At 37.0% G+C, this 16,943-nt stretch overlaps 1 protein-coding gene across 10 annotated transcripts; it reads right to left on the minus strand.

Moving 5' to 3' along the window:
* Positions 1 to 1,742: 1,742 nt before the first annotated feature.
* LOC142547731 (serine/threonine-protein kinase ATM-like) lies at positions 1,743 to 16,863 on the minus strand. 10 transcript variants are annotated; one of them, XR_012820724.1, is made up of 17 exons: positions 16,262 to 16,863; positions 15,149 to 15,742; positions 14,985 to 15,049; positions 14,714 to 14,878; positions 14,159 to 14,284; positions 13,893 to 14,020; positions 13,352 to 13,508; positions 13,105 to 13,151; positions 12,958 to 13,021; positions 12,800 to 12,874; positions 12,604 to 12,723; positions 6,607 to 6,748; positions 6,362 to 6,460; positions 6,202 to 6,248; positions 5,366 to 5,577; positions 2,791 to 2,861; positions 1,743 to 1,812 (listed from the first exon to the last, which is right to left on the minus strand). XR_012820724.1 is itself a non-coding variant. In XM_075656151.1 (13 exons), the coding sequence occupies exons 2-13, from the start codon at positions 15,678 to 15,680 to the stop codon at positions 6,701 to 6,703; spliced, it is 1,611 nt and encodes a 536-aa protein (XP_075512266.1). In that variant the 5' UTR covers positions 15,681 to 15,742; positions 16,262 to 16,863; the 3' UTR covers positions 6,620 to 6,700. The 10 variants fall into 10 exon arrangements, 9 of the variants coding, with proteins under 9 accessions (XP_075512266.1, XP_075512264.1, XP_075512263.1 ...); XM_075656151.1 differs by lacking the exons at positions 1,743 to 1,812; positions 2,791 to 2,861; positions 5,366 to 5,577; positions 6,202 to 6,248; positions 6,362 to 6,460 and adding an exon at positions 12,073 to 12,258 and having other exon boundaries at positions 6,620 to 6,748; positions 14,714 to 14,776; XM_075656149.1 differs by lacking the exons at positions 1,743 to 1,812; positions 2,791 to 2,861; positions 5,366 to 5,577; positions 6,202 to 6,248; positions 6,362 to 6,460 and adding an exon at positions 12,073 to 12,258 and having other exon boundaries at positions 6,620 to 6,748; positions 13,358 to 13,508.
* Positions 16,864 to 16,943: the final 80 nt, after the last annotated feature.

Raw genomic sequence — 16,943 nt, forward strand, 5'->3', positions numbered from 1 at the left:
AATTTCAAAACAAACAACAATGCACAACTAGCAAAGCAAGCAACTAGGTCAATGCATATCAGTCAGTAATGCAGGAAGTGCCTTACCCTCAGAGGTCATATTGATCAATCAGTCAATTCTTTGATACACTGGTCATATATTTAAAATGCTCATGCAATTGCTACTACTCTAAATCTGGAAACCAAAACACGCAACCCAAAATATTTCACCTGGAGGAGTTGATTTCAAATACATCCATTTCCATTCCAAAAGCACCAACAATTCTGAACTTCGTTTTAACATACCAAGACATTCTTGAGCGTATAAAGGAAATTAAGACAACTCTTCTGGAAATCAAATTACATAAAATATGCTCCCCGTTTATGTTTGCAATGCCAAGGCTAATCATTTTTTACATTCAGTATCAAGCTCCTAGAGACTCAAACTTACCTTTATGGGGTTTGATACTTATTAGCCTCTCACGTGATCCGCTCTTTTCAATTATTTTAGTTGAAATGACAAGTAAAAAAGACACATCATAAAAAATACCAGAGAACTTGGGAAAGAAAGGTACGCATGGCAACTAAAATAAAAAACGTAAGTGGGAAAATGAGGCGTTTAAGAAACCCTTATGCTACAAGGAACAATCATGCCTTTGGTGGACACCTTCCCACAATAAAGCAAGCAGGAAAGAAATCTAGTGAATGTATTTTTCTCAAACACTGTTTGTATTAAGTTGTTGAGAACAAATGATACCATGATGTAAAGACCGGTGTGCATAAAACAGAGTAAGTAACCTTCAAAGAGATTAGTTTGCAAGATCCACATCTAAATCCATTCTCCCAGCAACATTGACAATGACATATGGGAACAGAAATTCTGCAACTTCTGATTTAACCAGCACAATGTCTTGACATAATCTGAAGCAACCAGTAAAATAGATCAGCCGCATGATTGATTTACGGAAAATTCCAATGGAAAAAAATAGTAAAGCAGGAATTGAGCAACTATCTCAAATACTAGTATAAAACCTTAAAATGAGATCGTTGCAATAACCTATAACTGCATATACAAGTGGACAGATCCACGCTTCAAATGTTTTATCCAAAGTTGTCCACATTTGAATCCTCGATAGAAATTGATTCAGCTGAAAAATTAGGAAATAAAATCAGGATGTAAGTAAGAGAATATCTGTGTTGTCTGTCAAGTGTATGCATGCCTTCACTAAATTTCTTCGAGGTCATTCGAATTTCAGTTCATACATGAAAGGTTCAACCCATGCTTCAGCTAGAAAAAATTGTTGAGAACTACTTTTTATTAGTCGAATTGGTGGTCACATTTACTCTATTGCTAGTTTTTACTACTCACCAGTGTCATCATGAGATGTACACAGAAAAGGCATTGCCTTCCCAGCAGGCATAAATACAGACCTAGACAATCGGGGATCCATGTCACTTCCATATCCATTGCTATTGCTAAGGTTTCCTCTCTTTATCAGTTTATGTTCTATGAAATTTATATGGACCCAGGAACCTCCTAAATTTCCACCAGAAGTTTGTTACAAAGTTTCTGTAATGAATTTATTTAAAAAAAAAAAACGAGTACAGCTGGTTAAAAGTATATCACCCAGCAGCAAGATTTGCTTAATGTGCTAGCATATAGATGAAGGAAAAACACATGGCACTTTGCCACTAGTGATATTTTTGAAGGAGAAATCTCACGGAGAAAATATGAGCTAACGATCTTTCTCGGTAACAACTTACCTGTCAACTTTCTTTGTAGATTAGAAATAAGTCTCTGCATAAGCTCCAAATTAACACCTTTTGAGTGGACCTAGAATGATTATATAAATTGGAAAACATAATTAAATCTATTTATCACAAAAAATGCACAAACAGCGAAATTGTTAAGTTTAGACGTATTGCGGGGGCAGCACGTGTCTACAACATTTGGAATGCACGCAATCGATATTTTTTTTAAGAAGAAATGCCGTGTCCCAAGGATATCATTAGGAAAATCAAGATCCTTATCCTTTGATGTTTGCCAATATGGATACAGACTCTCGATTATATTAATTATTTTTTCCTATGATGTGTGTGGATATGATCATCTTTGCTTGTCGGTATGCCCCGTGTAGTTGGTAATGGTATCGTTGGTTCTATTGGTTCAATATTTGCCATCTCCTCGGGATGCATAGTGTATATGAACAAAACAATTTTTTTAACTTATTTTAATGGATGTTATTCATTAAAAAAAAAGAAGAAGAGAAACTCGAAGCATTAAAAAACACACTTTTAGAGAAAATATTTATTAAAAATGAGATATCACCACAATTTCAGTCACTCAGGTATATTAGGCCGCTTGAACATTTGTCGATGACCGTCTCAAAAAAATATGAAGTATTCTTTATGTTAAATCAAAAGTCAAGCCCACTTTAGCAGCTACAAAATATTTAGCATGACATAACGGTACATATTTAAAGCAACAAGATGAAATATCTAAACAATTGCTTTTGCACTTCATAACTTTGTGATTGATATAATTAATAAAAACAATATATTATATGAAAGAAAGTCTTTCATTTAATAATACTGACAAAATATCATTTGCTCAAAAGACATAATGCAATCATTCAGTCGTGACCACCATAAAGATGCCAAACTTTTTTTTAGTTCAAATAAATCGACCTTTCCAAGACAATGAGACATTATTCCTAATCGATCAGCAAAAGACAAGGTCATAGGAAAAAGAGCACATAAATCATAAATATAAAACATAAAATATAATGGAAAGTCTGAAATACATTCTAACCTCAATAAGAGACCTCTCAAAGGAATGCAGTTGCATCAAAGCCCGTTGACCATTTTGGGTTGAAAGAAACCCTGAGCAAATAACACTAAAATTGAAGTTCTGGACAAGTCCCTTAACAACTAGAAATCAAACAAACACAAAGCCTCAATGAACACAACCATATTGAGTTTATGAAAAAAGATTAATTTTTTAATAAGACACGATATTTTATTAAATACAACGGCTTTTAATTAACATAAGCAGACTAGTGATCCACTCACGACAAAAAACTAAACAAGACTCTGATCATCTCAACAATACACAAAAGTCCAATCTCTCAATAAATCTCTTCATTGGCCTCTTCAATGTTGTCAATAAGTCTTATATTCCCCTCAAAGCACACAGACCAACATATGTCATGTACCACACCACTCTCCAAATAATTTTGCCCTCTTGCCAAGAAGATGTCCAAGATCCGTAGTAAATAAATCTTGTGTTGATCTCGGCACCACCCAAACCAATCTCAATTCTTCCAAAGCTCTAGCCCACAAACCACTTGATGAGGAGTTTATGAAAAAAGATAAGTTCTGGAGGATAAACTTTTGATACATTCTGGAGAATAACTCTTGTTTAATTGGATTCATCCGATTGTGGATCGATCGATTCTCATATGCTTCGATCATGTTAGGACCTTGATCAGTTTAGATAAAACATTATTAAAAAACACATTATGACCTCGATCAATTCTCAGGAGAGAATCTGTAGACTATTCACTAATATCTCCAGCCAAATTAATTTACAGATTCCTTGTCTAAGTGCTGTAAAAAATGCTTATGCACTGCTATGTGCCCCCAAGGCTTCTTCTTCTTTCCCCAAAAGTACGACTTATCATCTTCAAAGAACCCAAGGACTCTCCTCTGTCACACAGTCATTACTCTGAACCCAAATCAAATCAACTGTTAGAACCTGTCAAATGATCCCTCATCTCCTTCAATTATTCAGACTGAGCCCAATGATTCATTGACAAGCTACCAAGTCATGTACAAAACATCCTTTATTGAAATTTGTTTCTTACGAAAAGATTTCTTTTTTTATTGTTTTCACTTCAAAAGTGTCCAATGCAGAAAAATCTAAAAAACGTATGTGAAGCTCTTAAAATTCCAAAGTTGAAAGATGCATTCTTGAGGAGACAGCACTTGGAATGCAGTGACACTACCAAGTGAAAACAACCTTTAATTGTAAATGGATTTTCATGATAAGACACGACTATGGCCGTTCATTGGAGAGATATGAGGAGTGACTTTTAGTCAAAGGTTTCACACAAACTCATGGAGTAGATCACTTTGAGACCTTTGCACCAATTGTAAAACTTACCACGGTGTTGCTCCTTTTGCCAATGGCAGCTAACTTGGATTGGCCTCTTCAACAACTTCATGTAAAGAATGTATCTCTTAATGGCGATCAAGAATAAAAAGTAAACTAAAGCATTCAAACTAGAAAAAACTCTATATAGGCTTATATAGTATCCGAGAGCTTCGTCTGAAAAATTAACTCGGTCTGTAGAGTAGCACGGATATCAGCAAGGACGGACTTATTGTACATAATGGCAACATTCCAGTGTTAATTATATAAGTTGATGACATTATTTTTACATGAGATGTAGATGTAAAACTAAAAAGAACTTCGCAAATCTATTTAAAATTAAGGAATTGGGGGCATTGAGATACTTTATGGGAATGGAAATTGCAAAACAAGAAATTGTTGTTTCTCAGTGTAAATACATATTAGATCTATAGAAGAGTTCTGGGATGGTGGTCACGGAGCGAAGCTTCTGAGGACATTGGCGAGTGTCCTTACCCAGTTTTGCTAGCAAATTGGACTAGATCTATCACTAACAGAAGATCTACCTCGGGATATGACACCTTTGTTTGGGTAATTCAGTGACATGGTGGAATTAGGAGAGTGATGTCATTAGATGTAGTGCAAAGGCTGAATTCAATGTTACGGCCCAAAGAGTCTTTGAAGTTCTTTGGTTAAAAAGAGTCCTCGAAAAGTTCCAAACAATAGAAAGCCTTTGAGATTATACTGCGCCAACAAAGCAGCAATAAGTATTGTCCATAACCCAATTCAACATGATAAGACAAAGCACAAAGATCGTCACTTTATAAAGGAGAAAAATGAAGTTTGAACTATATGCTTGTCATTCATGCCAACAACTCAACAAAGAACAGGTGTTTCGGCCAAAGAACTTACAAAGCCTACCTATAAACATTTGTGCATGATCAATGTCTATGCACCAACTTGAGGGGTATTATTGTAAATTTTATATAAAAAAATTTAGCAAAAGTCCAGAATCTGAGGGAGTAGAATAAATTAAGATATGCATAATTATTTGTAACCTATTTTAGTTACTGTTTTCTTCATACATATTTGTTCATCTCTCGTCCTACAAACTTCAATAGATATCTTTTCTATAATGAAACTTAAATCACAGGAAAAATGACATCATACATCAAACTTCAAAACAAAGAATGAAGATAAGCACAACGCATGATTACAGCACAGTCAAAATCTAACAGCAGTCATATAGACTCACTCTTAATGCTTGGGATGCCATGTCAATTATCTCAACAGAATCATCCATCAGATACTTCTTTAGAAGCCTCATAAGGACTAGAAGAGCTTCTTCCGAGATGCCCGTATCTGCATGGATGTTAGTCTCTGCATGCCAATAGCTATTCCAAACACAGGTACTGAATAATCACCAGGAAGATGGAATACAACACAATGAGGATCACCAATTCCAATCTGTAATCATAACTGAAGCAAATAAAAGGTACTCGAAAGCATATTTCATGAATTTGAGAAATGTTTCCTAAGAAGATCAAAATGCAAAGCTACGGTTACCTTGGATATGAAATCAGAAACCATTGCACTAAGATCATTTGTGTTATCTAAGCTGCACATTGGAACAAGCTTCCAAGCAGCATGAAAAATTTCATTTCCGAATGCCAATATGCATCTTTGAAATCATTTTGATCTCCAAGAAATATCCCACTTGACCCAATATTTTTATGCAATGCTTCCAGACTGCAAGAATATTTGATAAACAAGATTTTGTAACTATCTCTAGATAGAAGTAGTTAATTTCTCTCCTAAACATCCTCTAATGAAGCAAAAGAACGATGCTACCACTTTAGAAAATCTTAAAACATGTAATTAAGGAAAAAAACCAACCGCACTCACTGTGACTAAGAAGTTGTGTCAATTATACTCTTCACTAAATTGTTTAAGCCAAAGAAATATTACATTTACAGAACAAAATAAAAAGAGAAATAAGATGTGGTGTTTATACCATATTTCACCAAATTGTTTCAGCAGTAGAAATATTATGAAACAAAAAAATGTGAACTGGGAGAGTAAAGGACATACCTGCAGAGAAGTAATCTTGGAGGGACATAGTGAGGTCTCTTTACAAACTGTAAAGATTAAAAACACTCTTATAACAAAGTAAGATATGAATGAAGAACACAAACGGCTTGAACATTATGGTCCAGTGGCAATAAACATGAGGCAGGTAGCACTTGCTTACATTCAGTAAGTGAACCCTCGGTGAGTAGGTTTGACGTATTTTCTGGTGGAGGTCTTGTATTTCATTAAATATATCGAAATCAGGGAATGCCACTAGTTCCTGATTGAAGATATTGACCAACAATAATGACCAATTGCAATTAAAAGCTGTGAAAGTGATTGTGGTAAAGAAATAGTTTACAGCATTAAAATTTTACGTGTATATTCTGAAATCTATCATTGCAATCAAGGATACATAGATCATACTTTTATGTATTCAACCATAGATGAATCAGCACCAATGGTAAGTTTTTGGAGAAGTAATACAGCTCGGGATGATGTAGTTACGGATAGCTTCTTATTAGATCCACAAGGGATGCAACATGCGACCAACTCTGACACTAAAAAACTATCAAGTGAAACAACTAAGTCAGCATAAATCATAAAACATTATCAGCAAAAATATAATATAAAACATTAAATGAACAAAAGAGATTAAAATATGTTGTTGCCTGAAGTAGTTCACCAAGCACTCTGATAGTCTCCCCTGATGGGTAATCTCTTGATATATTGAGCAGCGTAGATATTATACAACAACATTGATCAAGTAAACAGTCGCAACCAATGAATTGACCAATCAAATTCAGAAGGTAACTGTTCAGAAAAGTAACAGAAAATTAACACCAACCATTGCAAGATCACATGATATAAGAAGCCCCTTGAGAGTTCATGTAACTTGAAGATGTTGTCGAAAAAGATTTTGGCGACTGAAACTGCGGTGTAAGGATGGGCTAAGCCAATGAAGTGACCATATTTAGAAAAGCGATCGACAAGCACGAAAATTACAGTCTTCCCTTGTGAGGTAGGCAACCCTTCAATGAAATCCATTGAGATGTCGGCCCAAATGTGGTAAGGGATGGGCAGAGGTTGTAGGAGTCCAGCTGGCTTCATTGCTTCCGTTTTGTTGTGTTGGCATGTGGAACAATTGGACACTAGTGCTTGGACTTGACGTTTCATCCCTGGCCAATAAAAATCTCGCCCTCTGCGGTGGATAGTGCGCTGGTAGCCTTCATGACAGCCTTCATGTACCATTGCAATAATAGGAGCAGTTAATGGTGATTGTGGAGGAAGGTAGATTTTGGATTTAAACAATAAAATGTCGTTTTTAACTTCCCATGGTCCGAAAGCCTCTCCATCGTGAACCTCTCGAATTTTGCGTTGTACTTCTGGTGTATTAGAGTGTGCTTCTGTGATGGCTGCAAGAAAATCCCACTGTGGTTTCGAAATGGCCATCAAACAGCCGTCCTCCTCGCCGAGGCATAACCCATTAATTTGCTTATCCCTTGTTGTTGTGGAGAGGTTGAAATACGTTGTTCGAGCAAAAATTCGAGACTATACTGATCCGTACGAACGATGAAGGAGTTTCCCCAAAAGTAAGAGTGCCAGTGACGCACGGCTTTGATGAGTCCAATGAGTTCCTTTTCATAGGCGGATAGTTTCCTATGGCGGAGGGCGACAATGGGGCGCCCTTGCTGTTGAAGTACAGCCCCTATTCCTGTTTCTGATGCATCACACTCCACGATGAAAGGTATGGAAAAATCGGAAAGAGCAAGGATGGGTGTAGAAGTGAGCACTTTCTTCAATGTTTCAAAGGCATGCAGGCTATCAGCTGTCCATGAAAAGCCTTGTTTTGCAGCATATTGGTTAAGGGGGCAGCAATAACTCCATAGTTTTGCACAAATTTGCGGTACTACCCTGTTAGTCCGAGGAAGCCCCGGAGTGCCTTTAGAGTCATGGGTTGTGGCCAGTGTTGAATGGCTGTTATTTTATTTTCATCCACACTCACCCCCTTCCGTGAAACCACATGTCCTAAGTAAGCAACCTGTCTTTGAGCAAAGTAACATTTGGATTTCTTAAGGAATAAGTGCTGTTGTTGCAGGATTGTGAAGACAGTACGAAGATGGAAAATGTGATCTTCCCAGGTTGTGCTGTAAACGAGGATGTCATCAACGAAAACCAAAACAAATTTCCGTAAAATGCCGCCGAAAATTGAATTCATTAAAGCTTGAAAAGTAGAAGGCGCATTAGTGAGGCCAAAAGGCATCACCATAAACTCAAAGTGGCCGTGGTGGGTGCGAAAGACCGTCATGTGGATGCTACCGGGGTCCATCAAAATTTGATGGTAGCCGGATCGCAAGTCTAATTTTGAAAAATATTCAGCGCCGTGTAATTCCTCTAATAATTCGTCGATCACCGCAATGGGGAACTTGTCCTTTACTGTTTTTGCATTCAAGGCACGATAGTCGATACAAAAGCGCCAAGTGTCATCTGATTTTTTGACAAACAATACTGATGAGGAGAAAGGGGATGAGCTAGGTCTAATAATCCCTCTTTGTAGCATCTCATCACATTGCTTCTCAATTTCATCTTTCTGCATATGAGGGTATCGATAAGGTCTAACAAGAATGGGGTTGGTACCTTGTTCCAGTAGGATTTTATATCTGAATCCTCTTGAGGGTGGGAGTCCTTGAGGTTCCTCGAACAGGCTGTTGTAGGTTTCCAAAAGGTGTTGTAGCTGTGTAAGGGGTGCCTCCTCTAGTATAGTTGCCGAGAGGTTTCGGTGTGACGGAATGTAGGATGGGTCTCCGTGCCACGTAACCAGCATGCCTTCTCTTACAAACTGCATCTGCATTTTTTCAAAATCCCACGTGATACTTCCTAAAGAGCGGAGCCAATTTACTCCCATGACAGCGCCAAATTTTCCTAGTGTGAGGACGTAAAAATCAACATGGAAGATATGATTTTCCAGTTGAATCTGAACAGCCGAACACATCCCCGAACATGGTAGACTCTTCCCATTTGCGACCTTCACAGATATGTCTCCTCGTTGCGATATTTCAAGGTTCAATTGTGAGATCAAATTGGAGTACAAGAAACAGTGCGTGCTGCCGGAATCAATAAGGACACGGAGAGGTATCGATTGGATGTACCCTATTATTTGCATAGTCTGGGCGTTACTGATTCCCGTGATGGCGTGAAGAGAGATGCCTGGATCGTCTGGATTAATCGTGTCAACTTCATCTTCTGGGTCGCTGTTCTGACCACTTCTAGACGAAACAACCGTTTGCAACGATGTCCTGGAACGAACAGTTCATCACAGTTAAAGCATAACCCTCTTGAGCGTCGTTCCTCCATCTCTGATCTGCTCAATTGCCTCGTGATCGATGGTCGTGTGTTTGTTGGGATGGTACGTCTTTTTGGATAATTGGGTTCTTGTCGTAGGCTTCCCGTGCGTCTTTCGTACAAATGGGCCAGGCCTATAGCAGTTGTTAATGTCTACCTCAATCGCGATGTGTTCTTGTAGGCCGCTAATGAAAATTTCCACTTCTTGCTCGCTTGTGAGGGAGGAAGCTCGTGCAAAAAGTTGTTCAAATTGACGTTGGTATTCTCCCACCATGCCTATTTGTCGCAATTTCGATAGTTCTCCCAGTTTGTTGGTGCGAATCGGTGGTCCGAACCTCACGTGGCAGTACTGTGCGAAAAACTCCCATGTAAGATCGGGTCGATCTCGCTCAAGTTTTTTAAGAACCACAGTTGAGCGTCTCCTTCCAGATGAAAAGACGCAAGCCCCACACGCTGATCTTCGGGTGTGCGTTGATGGCGAAAAAAATGTACACATCGGCTTATCCAACTAATGGGGTCGGTTGACTCATCATATGTCCGGAAATCCATCCTGGAATATTTGGGAATGAATTGATTCAGGTTCCCCAACTCATTGGCTTTGCGCTGATCTCTTGTCTGTGAATCAGATGCTCCGCTGCTATCCTCACTGTCCTTGCTGGTTTTTGACACTTGAGCAGCCAATTCTTCAAGCCTTTTGTGTAGATCTTGCTGGCTGCGTTCTTGTTCATCTTGTCTGCGTGCTTGGTCTTCTCTTTCGGATTTGAACAGGTTGAAGAGGGTCGTAAGTTGCTGTTGGATTGCTTGCAAATCGCCCATAACTACTGGCTCTGATACCAACTTGTAATGAGCACGGGTAAAGGATCGGGTTATGGGTCGGTGAAGAGGTTGATCGTTTAACTCTGAGATTTTGTTTGTGGCTTTTTCTACCTTGTCTACCTATTTTTTTGGATGTTCGAGGCTCGTTTGAGAGAACCTCGCGATCTCAATATTAGCTATATTTTTTTGAGAAAAGCTGAATGTTTATTTCTTTCATCAGCAACCCTTTAAATACTATAAGCATTAAACTGGCATCCAAGAAATATGCCCATTATTCCCCTATCTAAGCTCGAGATTCTAGCACTTATTAAAGGAAAGTAAATAAAAATCCAATCAATCTCACTCCTTATTTTCTAAACTTTCCATTAGTAAACCTTTGATATAGCACATCCTTGATTTTTGCTGCTCGATTCTTGTTTGAGTTGGGCTGGGCCCCATGGATTGAGTCCCTGACAGTGTTAATATTAGATTAAATGATCATTCTAAAGCCTCTGCAATGGCTATCAATAAAAATAATACACGGCCAACACTCGTCCTTGCACCAACTGCAATAGCCCTAAATACTCAATCGATATTTTCTGGGAGAAAGATGGCTATCCATATCAATACAAACCGAAACGAGCTGAAAAGGAAACAAGAAATAAACTCATATTTCTCTCAATGATTTATGTCTCAGGTTTTTGGTTATTTCCTCAAGAAGGTAATTTCGGTCTCCCGGTTATTTATTCAAGGAGACTAATCTTATAGCTAGCAGAACCACCATACTTAACACTCTATTGTCCCCAACTCTTCATAGGGCTTGGCTCCTATGTCCATCATCTCAAGAGGTGGAACATCATATTTACTCTTAGACTATCCATTTCATCCATCTTGCTTGCACCTTGTTTTTCTAATAGTCTTATTAGAGAGATTGCTAAACACCTTAAATGTTCAGATGCATTTCCACTCACTCTGCTTGAAGACAATCCTACAAAGATTGAGATTGATACTAACAAGGAGAGAAAATGCACCTACTACTTGGATGCGATGAGAAAGTTACAATCTGAATTTGATCATGTTTTCCAAGTAACAACGAAGCTATTCGCACTAGTTTTTTTAAAAAAGAAACGATATTATATTATCAAAAGATATTAATTACAAAAAACAGACCAAAGGTCCATGCATAGTAAGGTAAGACTCGTACTACGAGTCAACGTAATACTATACTTCAATTCTTATACAAGTCTGAGACCGAGAACGATTTAACCTCCACATTCTTAGAGATCCAACTTGAAACCCTAAACTTAATCTTGTCCCAACATTCTTCTAAAGAATTCTAAATCTTCAAAAATCATCTTGTTCTTTTCTAGTTCAAGGTGTGAATTATCCACTTATGCTGAGAAACATCACACACAGTTCAAACTAGGTTTCAAAAAAACTCCAATTTTTGGCGGGTCAAGCATAAAAAATGAACTTTTTAATTGAATGTAAATTATACCATTGATTTACAAAACGCTTTCATAAATTAGAATTAAATTGTTTTTCGAGACTTGAACTTGATACATACGTGTAACAGACAAAGATTTTATTCAGATTAGTTCATTTTTGCCACAATTTAGTATAAAAGAAAAATATTTCAAAGAAACACAATTACAACATTAACTTCATGCAAAAAGTATCAAATAGAATGCAGCTGATTTTCAACATGAGATGTTAAAAGTTAAAACTAAAGTTGTAGGCAGTAAGTGAAAGTACCACTTTCTTGTTAATGAGTTCATCCCTTTCATGTTCAGAGATATGAACGATAAGTAAAATAGAAGTTTCCAGAACTCTTGATCCCCTCTCCCACCCAGCTTTCTTACTGCAATGCATTGCCATACAGACAGAAAAGATATGCACAAAGTGACTCTTAACTAAAGCTGCACAAGGCTGGCAAGCAACCTGGGAAAAAGAACAATAATAAAAACCAGCATATATAGTTCAAGATATTCAATAGCAAAAATGTCATCTTATGATCCTGACATGGATATTATCAATTCGCAAAGATCAATCCACATCGAGTGAACACGACATACAACTACCCTATGCTAAAATCGTTGACTCGAGGTACTATCATTTTTAACATTAATTAGATCAAACACCTCACCACATTAAGAAAACATAGAAGACATCTAAACCAAAATAACTTGGACAAAGATTTAATACAAATCTAAAAATAATATTAATGTTCAAAAAGTTAAATGAAGCTACAACATTCTTAGAGGAAATGAATGCAAGGCTAGCTACCTTAGCAACCCATTTTAAGCTGTTAGCATCTTCCTGCAAGATCAAAGCCGGAAGCAGCCACGGACAACAATATTTTATGAAGTTCATAGGTTCCAAATTCGACGCAAAAATGCCTCTTGCCTGCAAATCCAATCAGATTAACTGTCTAGTTTTCTATTTACATGCTAAACACCTCGAATGCAAAATATGAAATTACCTCAACAAGTGCAACTAAGCTTACACCACAAGCAACCCAATTAAAAAGAATTGGCCCCATAAGCTCCTCCAAGAACTTCAAAAATGTTGAAAGCACAAAATAATTTGTAAAGTTGGTATCATGTAATTAAATTAATCAGTCAGAAATGTATTTATCACCTTTGTCCTGTTTGTATAGCATGTTTCCTTAGATAAACTGCCAAGCACAGCACTGACTAGTTCTCTGAACAAAGATGGATATTTGGAAAATTAAGCCGAGGTCAAATGCAACATAAAGGCGTGGCTACTTTACTTTTCCACTCTTACCTTTGGGAGGGATCGATAGAAGCAACAACATATATAATAAAAACTGCCTATATGTAAAATTCGAAAATCAAAACGCTAAAAGTAATTTATCGACAATTCATTGAATAAATTTTGAAGCGGCATCAATCATCATTTTAAGCTGGTTCGTGGGAATAGTTTGAAAATTTTGAGTTGGCAATACAAGATGCATGAGAGTTATGACAATTAGTGGGAATAGTGTTCGCGAGAACTAAATATTTTTGGTAACTCTAACTCTATTTTTCTCACCATGCAGTACAAGATGCATAAGAGTTACGACAATTGTTTCCATAATCGGACGAGGTTGAGGACCAGCAGACAAAACTTCATGTGCTCGAACTATTTTCTCCCCAGAGGAAGTAACCAATTTCCTTCCAAAATTTGAACTGCAGTGGCATTTTCCAGAACGATGTTATTTTAGAAGCAAAAGGAAGAGTAGTCATATCAGAAACCACATTGTACACGAGCAAATCCTAAATGAATTGATACACTAATTAAACCACACAAGGCTACTTTAGACTTGTACAAAATGGAGAAAAGCCTAAAACATTAGCCCACGGATAAAATATAGTATGGAACGTCCAATCTTAAAATGTGCAACGGCATCAAGAAACTTATAAGTAGAGCAAGTATTAGAAAGTGTGGTTAAGCAAACAAGATTATAAATGGACCTGACCCATGTCAATGGTCGTTTAGAATAACACTTAAGCTGCAATAAATTTGATAAATTATCATAGCTACTGGAAATATGTCTATCTCAAGCCAATTACCAAACATCTTGGAAGAGTTCGAAGTGACCGTCCCATGTCTGGAAAAGGACGCCAATCCGACGAGCTAGGCAAAGCCTAACTCGATAATCAGGATCGCGGAGCAGCATAAATAGCTTGTCGATCACTAACTGTATAAGAATGAATAAAAGAATGACAACCTAAGTGAGGGACTAAAGATTAATTACTGAGAAAAAGAAAGTCAAGATAAATAAACCAGCTGCACATTTTCTCAACTAAAAATCATGATGCGGATAAATATTAATCACCTGAGCAAGTTGTGGTCTGAGCAATACAAAATTGCATAAACAGTTAACAAGCTTCGCACGATAATACCAGTCGAAGAGACTATTATCAAAGACTTTAGTCACCAAATCTCCGAGAGAAGTCAAGCACTGAAAGTCAATAGGCTAATTTAGAAAAAAGAAAACAATTTTTCTGACAAGTATTACCATGAGAAAGCTTTAAATATGACTATTTCTCAAGTAATTCCGCACACTAAATTTCTTCACATGGTTTGTCCTCGTTGATCTGAAACCTAATTTCTCGCGACCTAACTTCTAGTTAACTATGCTTCAATTGTATCTTTTTTACTTCAACTTTTATTCAACACTGGATAATTTGTACAAATTAAACATTAACTTACAATTGCATTCGTCAAGACTGTTCTGACAAAAGCTAAAAATGACATGTATAAAGTCAGCAAAATCAAGTAAGAAACAAAAATATTGACACTAACAACTCGAACTCACATCCCACTTGCCATCAATAATTTACCAATAAAACATCCAAGCATGCTTAGAGACATATCACAACTATCACACCTCTTCGGACTCCCTTTTCGTAAAGGAAGATGCAACAGTATTCTGAGTTCCAACCCCATTTGACAGCAACAGGCTTGCCACCAAACAACAGATGCCATCTAGTATGTAGGAACACGGGAATTTAAGATTTTCATATGAATTTACTGCATCAGTCATAGACGCAACCTGCAGAGGGGAAATCAAATAGAGACCGGGTAGTTTTAGAATAATCAAATGGTGTCACCAAATTGCTTGCATTGAAATGACAGAGACGACAAAAAGAGCACAATACCAAATCCAATATATGTCTGCAGGAAGACCAGTGAGGATGCCGGCTGAGAATGCATAGAAAGTTTTCTAAAACCTACTCAAATACGAAACAGAAATAAATTACTTGTGTGCATGATAGCTATAAAGCAAATGCCAAGAAAAACATGGAACGTAAAGGTATGAGACTAAGATACTTGTGGTCGTTCTCTTTTTCCCTAAGATTGAACATGATTTCCCACGCCAACAATGATAAAATTGGGAAAAAACTTGAAATGATTGACAGGAAATTCAATTTCTGATTCACTAAAGAAACGGAAAACCCAGTTGTCTGACTACCGTCAATACCTAACCTATCTACATCAATAGACCCACCGTTCATATCCATCTCCACATCCAAAATCAATTTTTCCCTGCTATTTAGCGGCAAAGGATCATGAATGGAGTGGGCGTCTGATAAGTCGGGGAAGTCTGGCTTTGCTTGAGAATTCCTTCTGCACTCTAAACATCCTTCATACAATTTTGCATTCAGAAGATGGAACAATTCCAAAATAAAATCAAGAACTTGCAATATTTTTCTCTTGGCAATTGCAAAGAAAAGGCGAGCTAGTGAAACTTTTAAAAGAAGTCGCAGTCGAGTCAATGTTATTAATGATGGAGTTCCACTCCAAACATCCAGACAAACCATCATTGTAATATTTCTCCACAATTGAAATGGCATGATTTAGATATCCTAACAACGATTCACCCAATTTAGAAAAGATATGAGGAATTTCTCAGATCCTGAGAGTGAGAGAAAAAACGTGAAACACTCTGAGAATACAACAGAATATTGAAAACCATATCCATAAAAATTTATAGTCGTTTGAGAAAAATGAAGGAAATAATAAAATATGCAAACTAGTGCTAAAGAGAAACGTGTCAATAAATTTATCACAAAAACATTATATTTGACGAAACAAATGACTAAGATCAGATTGAAACAAAAAGCCTATAAATTGTTAGTGAAAGCCAAAAAAATATTTGAATGAATAAAATCGGCATCCCCAATCAAGTGATTGAGAAAATATCGACCTTCTAATCAAACCAGAACAAGAGTGTGATAGGTAACCATGCAGGCAATGAACAATGTCACACCGTCATGTGCAGGTTTGTCTCAAGCCCCAATTACTTGGAGCTTATTAAAAGTTTACAGAGGAGCATACAACACAGTTCAAAAGCTTTTAAGTGAAGTCATGGGACATATAAAAGGACTACTGCCGCAACGGAGAATGGGAAGGATCAATGAAAGTGAATATTGACCTTGTTGAATACGAGCAGAACATGAAATTAGCTAAAGAGCGCATGTGTAGATAACTTCTGAGAGCAGCATTTTGTCAATTTCTACTTCCTTTATGCATTCAAGAACGTGATTTTCCATTTCATGAAGCAGCTGATCTCTTAGATTCAGTGGCAATCGTACATTTTGGCAGTAATTGGACAAATTCACCTACAAATTTATCATAACTGACAGTGAAAATCCATCAGTTATTAAAATTTCAAAAGTAGCAAAAAATAGAAGAATGTGACACCGGCTCCTTCCAATAAATTGAAAACACGTGAAAACACCCTTTTAAAATGTAATCCATTCAAATTGAATTCAAAAGCTAAAATAAAGAAAAGCTGTTAAGATGAAGGAAAATCTTTTTGCGATCCCAAGAATTTCATTCAAACTAACAAATTTGCAGGCTTAGATACATGAGGAAGAATAACTAACACAGTCATCCAGTATGACATATAGCAACGGGAAACAAGCACAAAATAACAAGCTTTGCATCTCAGGGAATGACGCAAAAATCAAATTCACCATTTTATTCGCAGTTTATGATAATGGGATGGCAACCCTTTCCTTTCCACATACTTTGTGAAATTATTAAAGCACCAATCAATTATTACCAAGTCTATAAACATGGCCATAAATATTAAGAGTAAGAAATTCCAACTT

This window comes from Primulina tabacum, chromosome 5 (genome assembly GCF_025594145.1).
Source record: "Primulina tabacum isolate GXHZ01 chromosome 5, ASM2559414v2, whole genome shotgun sequence".
Lineage (NCBI taxonomy): Eukaryota > Viridiplantae > Streptophyta > Magnoliopsida > Lamiales > Gesneriaceae > Primulina > Primulina tabacum.